General features: G+C 36.5%; 1 protein-coding gene across 1 annotated transcript in view; it reads right to left on the reverse strand.

The window, feature by feature from the left end:
* Positions 1-9,831, reverse strand: part of Cftr (CF transmembrane conductance regulator) — a gene marked incomplete at its 5' end in the record, with an annotated part of 143,142 nt that overhangs the window by 107,931 nt on the left and 25,380 nt on the right. Inside the window, 3 exons of the mRNA XM_008837214.2 lie at positions 3,792-3,884; positions 5,679-5,925; positions 9,448-9,573. Coding sequence (XP_008835436.1) covers positions 3,792-3,884; positions 5,679-5,925; positions 9,448-9,573 — 466 coding nt within the window. The remainder of the gene's footprint in view (positions 1-3,791; positions 3,885-5,678; positions 5,926-9,447; positions 9,574-9,831) is intronic.

Raw genomic sequence — 9,831 nt, forward strand, 5'->3', positions numbered from 1 at the left:
GGTGATGTACCTCTTCCCACAAGGCTTATTAGAGTTTTCTTCCTTCTCTCAGTTCCTCAGAGAAAATGTTCCACCCACTTCTTTCTGCAGAGTCATTTGTGACCTTGTTTCCAGACTCACTGCTATGGCTCAGATGCAGAAGGTCCCTGAAGTTCCATGGCTCAGATGCAGAAGGTAAGCAAGAGATACTGTCCCAGGGTGGCAACTATGGGAGATGGTGGAGCCTTAGAGAGCTGGGGCCTTGAGGCAGTTTGTGGGTCATTGGGGCATGCCCTCGGTCAGGGATTGTGGGATCCTCATCTCCTCTAGCTACTTCTTGACTCATAATGTAAGAAGTCTGGTTCGTAAATGATTACCCACCATCACTAGCTATAAAAATATTATAAAATTTTTTTAAAAAAGCTAGAGGCAGTCACCTTACAAAAACTTTGATTTCCCTCATGTTTCTGGAATTGCCAGTCCCTTCACTATGGACTTCTAATGAGGAGCCACTCTTATTTTTGATTACAGAGACACATATTTCAGAAAATTGGAAAATGTTGGAGAGCAAACCAAAGAAATTAGAAATTAGCTACAGGTGTATTACAGAAATGTAATCACACTTAACATTTTAGTTGAAATGCATCCTTAACATATCTAAATGTATAGCTATACCAAAGTATATGCATATAACCATATGTCTTTTTATCATAGTCCCCAAAATTGTATGTACTGTGTGTGACCTGCTTTTTCTGACATCATTATTCACATATATTTTCATGTCACTCTTATTAATATAATTTTTTAGTGTAAGACAGTATTACAAAGTATAAACTACAGTTTTCTACTAGATGCTTTCCCTTTTAGTTCAATGTTTTGAAAGAAATTCCTCTAAGTGGAATTTTCAGAGCAAATAATACATAAAATTCCTCTAGCAGTGTATGGGAGCTGTTGAGGACACTAAATTAAGTAACACATGGGAAATAATGTTGTACACATTACAACAGCCCCTCCCCCTCCCCTCCCCCTCCTCGTCATCTGTCTTCAGTCCTGTGGGTGGTACCCAAGTCTTTCCCCACACTAGGGAAGTACTCTGCCTCTAGTTACACCCTAGCCCTGTTTTGCCTCTGTTGCCTTAAATGCAGGAATGCAGTCTTGTGAGCAGGAAATGGCTTTGGAGTCTAAGAAAGTAGGCTAACATTTTAGCTCGGAATAACTACGATGGTTAGTGACTTGAGTAACTAACCTTGTTCTAATTACTTAAATGTTCTAAGTCTCAACTTCCGAATATGTAAATACAAATTTTATCTAATCACAGGTTTGGCATGCAGGAGGAGGCACGTAACTCACCCAGGACTTGCCTCTCAGGTGATGCCATCAAAGGGGATGGGAAATACACTGGAACAAGCAGGACAGTGAAGCTTGAGGAGTGATGACTATGAAGTGCATGAGAAGCATGAAAGAAATTTGTAACAGCGTGTGCCAAGTTCAGAACTGAAACTTGATGGGAAACTGATGGAGCACCATCAGCACATTGATATCAGTTATCTTGGGTGAGGTCACCCACAGACAGCATGAAATGCTGGAAGATGTCAAGGGGTCCCTGTGGTTCATCATCACTGAGGGGCAAGCAGAGCAGACTTTGAAATCACGATCTCAGGATAAAATAACCTGATGTTGCCAGTTGAGTAAAGGTAGCTAATAATATCATCTAGAAGAGAGGAACTGCTAAAATAAATTGGTGAGGCAGAATCTAGACTACAGTGGGAAACATCCATAGTGTGGCAGTAAGAGCGAGTTTGAGAGTGAAAGAAAGAACAGCAAGGTTGAGAATGAAGTGAAGGAGAGCAAAAGTCATGGAAAAATAGTTTGCCTTGAATATACTTAAATGTGAGGCATCAGTTGAGAATGGACATGGAAGCCTTTAGAGGAAATAACTGCAGGTTCCCTGGGCTCAGAGAAGCAGTAGCAAGAAGGATTAGGTCAGATAAGGATGGGACAAAGTGTGTCTTTCTCTTGAACAGGAAACAAGGAGAAAAGTTAACTACTAGGGTCAAGAGAACAGTTGGACATATTCCTTCATGAGGACAGGTGTTTCAGTTTTCTCTGGGGGCTGTAGAAGGCCAGGCCATCTATCTACTAGGGGTAAGTAAATCATGAGGGAGGTTGGCAATTTGGGGAAAGTGGTAAAAGTCTGAAAGAACTTTTAGGGAAATGATGAATGGAATTAAAGACTTAATTTTCCAAGGACTACACGCTCCCTTAACACTGAAACAATAAATGTATAAAATTTACAGTAGACTGCAGTATATAACTTTCTCACATAACACTTCCTTTTCTAAGACTGATAAAGTGAATGTTTTCTAGAAAAGAAAAAAAAATTCAGCAGAGGGCAAAGAAAACTGAAGCGACATCTAGGAGAATTACCCAAATAATTAGACTTGGAACATGCAAAGGATAAACCAAGAGAGGTCCAAGAGGGAGAACTGGAGAAATCAGAGTTCTTGATGAAACAAACAGGCAGACAAAGCCTACAAACAGTTATTCCACTGCCCGACACACAGGATGGTCTCCAGCCTGTTCGTTTTATTAGATGGAGTGAAAGAAGAATAGAGAACTTTGCAGTAGAGTAAGACAGGGACAGACAGAGCATCAGTGAAGGTACCACACTGTACTATTCTTTCATGCCTAGGACATTTGAAATTCCTGAGGGCAGATATTCACACTTTTCTACAAAACAGTTCTGAAAAGCAGGTAAACACACTTATTTCCTTGCCTATAACTTCAAAAAAATGAAGTCAAAATGATGCCCCCCATAATTGAGTTATTCATATAAATAGGTCCAACTTAAGATATTATGAGAAATTTAGAATATGACATTGATTTTCATTAGAGGTTTTATAATATCTACTTTTAACTGAATAAGTGATGAAGAATAGTAATTCATGAGGTGTTCTTAGTAATCAGATTGATTCTTTAGAGACTGACATCATAATATATATTCTGATGAAGAAATATGACAACTTTTAATAATGAATAAAAATAAGTAAAAATAGCTTAAAATATATTGATATAGCAGTACTATGTCCTTTTAATATATTTTTATTATTTTTATTTATTGTGTGAGTGTGCTGCCTGCACATATGTAAGTGTGTTCATGTTGTGCAATGCTCAGAGGTCAGAAGAAGGCATTGAATTCCCCTGGAATGGGAGTTATGGCCAGTTGCTAAATGCCATGTGGTGCTGGGAATTGAACCCAGGTCCTCTGCGTAAGCATCCATTTCTCTTAACTGCTGAGCCATCTCTCTCTCTCTCCAGCCCCACTACATCTTTTTTTTCTGGCATCTATAAATACTGGATTAACTCTTGACATCAGAGAAGATAATGCTCACTGGAGAACCATTCCAGGTATGGCACACTAATGAATACTCCATATAAATCACCCATTTGTCCTCACAACAAGTGTGTAAGGAAGACAGTTTTCTTCATTTTACAAATGAGGAAACTAGAGACTTGAAGCTATTTAAAGTTACATGGAGAATAAATGGTAGGCCAGACTCAACCCCAGTATCAAGGTCTACAATCTTTGCACTGTTTCCTAACCTGTTATATGAAAACAAGTCTATGATTCTAAAGAGGTAATGTGCCTAGTCCTCTACTCACTTTATAAAATAGCTGTTCCTCCTTATAGCTGTATCAGTTATTTCATTATTCTAGTCTTATTTTCTATTAAGTAAAAATTTAGATACACATAGAAGTCAAGCACAATGAAGCTTATATTTTTGAAAACCCTCGTTTTCAGAAAATCTCACCTCCTCCCAGAAGGCTGTTACGTTTTCCATGACCACACCTGTAGTTGTTAGGTTGTATTCCAAAGCCTTATACTCCTGCTTCTCTAAGAAATCCTGTTTATTAGAGAGCAAAAGCATGCTGCAGAATCAAGACCGCATGAAAGTTTTGCATCTTTTTTACATTCCAACATTTCTGTATCTTATATATGGATTCTAATAATTAAGTTAGAAATTATTTAATTAATTAACTTTATAATTATACTAAAGTTCATGTGCCAGCACTAGAATCCATCGTATTTGAAATAAACACTTTAAAGAACTTCATAGAACTGTTTATATGTTATATCATAGGATATAGCTGCTTCCTCTTTGTGCTATTACATGGAAGAAGAATTGCTAATGAATCCCTGAAAATCACCCACTTACATATTTCGGAGTTCAATGCTAAAACAAAGGGAAAACAAACATTATTGTCTTCTTAGCAATTTCCTTGTAAGTGGCATCAGCAGCATCACTTCTCTGGATTAAGTAAAGGTGTGAAGACATCTTCCGGCTGTGTTGAAGGCATGAAACCCTATTCTAAAGCAGGGCTCCATAAGACACTCCAAACCACACTATTCCTAGGGAACCATAAGACCTAAGTCTATATGCTGAGAAGTCTTCACTGGCCCCTGCCTGGTCTCTTCTTTTCTTCCACCTCTCCCTCCTCTTCTCTCTTTTGGTTTGTCTCATCTTCCCCACTTTCTTTGGGGGGGTATCTGTTTCTGTGTTCCTGTTCAGTGGCATTCTCTCTGCTCTTAACTTTCTCCTCTCCTGTCCCTCATCTTCCTACCCCATCACTGTGATACTATTAACAGAGAAATTAAATCATTCACAGATCCACTGTGATTCTAAGCTCTACTCACTACTTGACCTAGTCACAGATCTCAAGTTCATTTTGTCTTAGAGGTGAAACAGGTGAAAGGAAGGTGCCAGTAGAGACTGGGATGAACTGGATAGGGAAGATACTCTGAGACAACTGCCTCAGCTTATGGGGACTCAGATTATTAGATGTCCCAGTTCTTCAGAACACCAAATGTGGGGTGGGGGGTATATGCTCCTGCATGTGGATGCATGTGACATCTCTCAATTTTTAATTGCTAGCAACAAATTCAAACTTTTCAGAATAAAGTTCAAATAAAATAGATACCAAAGCTAAAATTAGATACCTTCTGGATGCCATTTGAAGCCTCTGGCCTAGGTATTTTCCTAATAATGACAGAATCACTTAAAAGAGGTTACTCTCCATTCCTCATTTTTGTTCTTGTCACATGATTTACTTTCTGGGTGAAATATTTGCATTTTTTAAAACTAAAATAAAATACCTTTCTCACCAGTTCATTTAGTTCACACTGAATAATTTCTTGTTACCTCAAGACTTTAAGGCTAATTACCACTAGCAGTTCCTTTGGCACCCAGGGGTTTTACAGTAACTAATGTGGCATAAAATGCCATTTCCACCCATCATACCATCTAAAGAAATGCTACAGAAGTTCAAGGTAGGAATGCCAGTGCTAGTTGGGCCTTTCCATAACTTCCTATTGAAGATACTTTTCAATTTTGGGGGCACATTTACAAAGCCTACTATTGCAACTATAGCCATCTAGTCACTGAATACTTGAATGGCATTTTCCATATTATAGAAGCAATTATTTTAAATTTCTTCAGTTTATCAGAATCTCATAGACCTTCATCTTATTCCCCAAAGCTTTCATTATAAGGACTCATTAGACCATGTACACAAATCAAGGGAGAAAAATCTTGTACATTAATAAATCTAAAAAGAAGAATTCATTTTAGAGAGTTTTCCCACTGTAATAATTCTAAAATGTTTCAAAATCACACATATAATGCAGTCATGGAAATTACCTGTATTTTTCTTATCACTCCAAGAGAATCGTACCATGTTTGTACAGCAGAGGGGAACTGCCGCGTTACTGACATACGCAGAACTATGCAGAATGAAATGGTTGTGAATATTTTTCGGAGGATGATTCCATTGATGATTGTATAGGGAAGCACAGAAAGAAAGACCACAAAGAACCCTGAAAAAAAGAAGGCTGAGCTTGTGAGGAACCTCATGTTGGCCGCCTTACGAGTCAGCTTCAGTTCCAGCCTGTGAAAACAAGAAGATACGATGTTATTTTATTTTCCAAATATCAGGTGCCTTGGAATATAAAATCTGAACATGCTCTCTAGAGTCTTTCTTCCTGTGTTCTGATCCTGGCTTTAGCCTACATAAGCTGTGTGAATTTGAGCATGTTATTAAGCTTCCCTGGGCCCCAGTTACCTTATATGAATGACAATGTACCAGGTTTTTTGCATTAAATGCTTTCTAATATTATTTTTAAATAATTAAGAACTTCAATTATCTTGATTAAACTTTCTATTTTATATTATTAAAATTAATTTTAATATTATATGAATGAATTTTAGCTACTTTTTGTATCTTTAATAATTTCATCAATAACCTGTGAAATTATGTATAGAAAGGAAGACAATGCTACAATATTTATAAAAGAAAAGGTTATTTTGTGACTTACCCAAGAGAGTCTTAACATTTTAAGGAATTCAAACAGCTTTAAATAGCATTGAAAATGGCATCTATATGACAGAGGAGTGGTTTGATAGTAACATAAATAAAAGTCACCTGAGAAACTTGTTAACAGGCATTCTCCTTAGAATTCATTAAATTCCTCTTCTGGAGGCCACCTGCATAGATGCCCATTGCTGCACTGGCTTTCCAGAGTTGGATTATAGTCAAAGAAACCAAGCAATTCAGTTCTCCAAAGATTAGGGGAATAGATATTTCTTCTCCTCCTTTCTCATTTAAGTGTAATTATTTGCAATCATGATTCATTATAGTTTCAACCCTCTAGTCTGAACTCCAACCATGATTGGAGCTTATTTATCTTTTAACACATATAAGAGGGTTAAATGGTCTAAGAGGCAGAAAGCAAAGGTTTCAAAAGCTGGTGATAAGCAAAGAAAAATGTTGTGCTCAACATCAGCCCCACTCTTCCAGGAGCCATAAAAAATTGGGAGTCTATTGTGATCCTCTCCACCCAATTACAAAGAGCAGCAATACTGGAAAAAAAAAACAAAGAAGGTTCCATCCAAGAGGAGCAATAATTGATGGATAGCATAGTGCAGGACAGCATTTGGCATGCAGACACTACTTGAACATGCTTCTCTAATTAAGGGAAACAACTGTCATACTGAAAAGAAATCTTATTTTTTTCTTTTAGTTTTAAAGAAAATAATGTATCCTGAGCTCACTGATAGAGTCCAATATGTCCAACCTATATTGTGATCAGCCTAATGAGTGGTGGTATTTACTATTTCAGTAATTTGGTATTAAAAATGAATTGTGATTTTGGCTCTGTCTGTTATACCCAAGTCATAATCAAGGGAGTTGTTCTTCCATCTGATTTAATATGACTTCACATCTAAAGAAGAGAAGCTTAATATCTCCCTTGTAGAGATGTAGTTGAGCTTAAATGACAACATAGCAGATGGTGTAATTGAATCTACAATGTGTGGCCTCTTTCTTATATAGAAAAAAATTTGACTAGAATAATGCTTATAAAATGACTGACAGCATTATTTAAAAATATTAACAAAGTTGTTAAAATTATTCAAATATGTTAGAAATAGCTGAGAAAAGTAGGAAGGAGAGGTCACAAAAAAGAATAATGGATTCAAGAACTCTTAGCAAGAATCATCTAGAAACCATAATAAAATCCCTAACACTTTGAGTCATAAAAATATTTTGTTAGTTTCTTATAAAAAAAAAATCCATCGAAAGTGCCTTTATTACCAAAGAGCAATAAAAAGTAGATTTCCAAGGAGTTTGCATAGCCTTTGGCCCAGTGCAACAGTGGCTTGAGCTGAGGTAATCATCTCTTTGAAGAGCATCCTGTCAATCTCACCCAGAACATTGTATTTGCTCTGTTGAGTAAAAGCAATTCTTGCTTTCCCTTTTGCGTCAGCACTTTCCAGCTCTTTCAGGTAACAATCTCACGCTGGATTATACAGGTTACAACTAGACATCGCTATCAGATTGGTCAAACAGAAATCCAGAATAGAAAGGATGGATTTCATCTTTTGAGGAAGAGAGAAGGAAAATACCAATGTCAAATAGCCACAGGAATGACCTGCCTGTGAGCTTATCATAAAGCCTGTCAAAACCAGATCCTCTGATAACCTCATCACCTCTTCCATGCCTGTGCTTATGGGCAGAGTTTGATGAAATACTCAACCTGTTAATGTGAAAAACAACTCTTACCAACTGAACAATTCCCCAATATCTTTAAGGATGTTTCTGGAAAGAAAATGCAATTCCTTTCCTGGATTTATCTTGAAAGGCATAACAAAAACAGGTGACCAATCATGTTTGGGAAATAAATATTCTTTTGCTCTATCTATTTACATGGCAAAGGACTTAACAGTTCAGCATTTCGTTTGTTGTTCCAATCACACACCTGTGGCTCAGATACCACTGTCTATGTGTCTTAAGCAGTCCCAATTTGAAATAATCCAAATTCACATGATATAAAAAGGACACTTCTTCATTTTTCCATGTGAAATATTTATGTGCCATAGGTCTTTAAATTAGTAGTTTCCTTAATGTTGTATCTAGCCTCCTAGATCTCTGAAAATTTTTTCATGATTGCAGTTTGTAGAACACAGAATTCAAGAAAAATGGCTGCAAGGCTACAGCAACATGTAGTGGATTTATATTTTACCCAAATTATCTCGGTAATTATCTCAGCCTATGCTGTACTTTTTTCCTGTATATAATCTTTACAAATCTGTGAAAGGCTAACTGAGGTGAAAGAAGACAAGATACAAACAAGTGCTATGTATGGATTCTATCTCAGGAGGTGGCTTTTGTTACAGGAAGAGACATTGCCTCAGGTAGGTAGTTTATTTGGATTACACTGATGGAAATTACCCTGCGTAATTCCTAAGGTTCAGAATAACAAATGCAATTTGTACAAAGAATTTTTTTCCAATTTTGCAAGTCATAACACATTTATTAAATGCAGTATCACACAGAATCCTTTTTTGGCTCAGAATTATACATTTCAACACTCATTTAATTATCCTCCATCCATCTTGTTATTTTAATTACATTAAGGGTATTAAGCAACAATGATGATCTGTAAGAGACTTATTCATTAGGCAATCCTTGCACTTGGGGCTAGAGAGGTGGCTCAGTGGTTAAGAGCCACTTGCGGAGAACCTGGGTTCAATTCCCAGCACCCACATGGTGGCTAACAACTTCCTGTAATGCAGTTCCAAGGAATCCAACAGCCTCTTCTGACCTCTACAGACATTGTACACATGTGGTGCACTTACATATACCCAGGCAAAACACCCATACATATAAAATAAACATATGTAAATAAACAAAAGTACTCTTGCACTGCAAAGGAAGAAAGTGAATCAACACTTTCTAACACCAAATGCCAGCAAAGTAACTTCATACAAGTGTTGAATAAACATTGATCTATCCAATACATGTGTTTGATTGTCAAAAAGTTCATGTAGGAGTTGGAAGTCTACCTGAGTAGTCATTTTTAAATACTACATATAATGTTGAAACAACATTACAATTATCATAACAACTTACGCTCTCAATTTTTCAATTTTTTTTTCCATTGCTGACTCCCAACAATATGCCTTAACAGAATGGATATTATCAATTATTTCTGCTGTGATCACAAGTCTTTCATTGATCTTTGTAGCTCTTTGTTCTCTGTAAACCAATAAAATTGATCAATCAATCAATAATAAAAATAAGTCAAATTATCAACTACTAACTGCTCAAAATTTTAAGCAAAAACACATTTATTAAATAGATGTGGATTTATTTAATTATCAAACAGATACTCACCATTTGATGCATTTTGCACATTATTCCTAATCCTTTTGGAAGTCCATAAAAGGTGATTATTTCCATTTTTCAATCAATCAATAATAAAAATAAGTCAAATTATCAACTACTAACTGCTCA

This window comes from Nannospalax galili, unplaced genomic scaffold, assembly GCF_000622305.1.
Source record: "Nannospalax galili isolate Female #2095 unplaced genomic scaffold, S.galili_v1.0 scaffold171, whole genome shotgun sequence".
NCBI lineage: Eukaryota > Metazoa > Chordata > Mammalia > Rodentia > Spalacidae > Nannospalax > Nannospalax galili.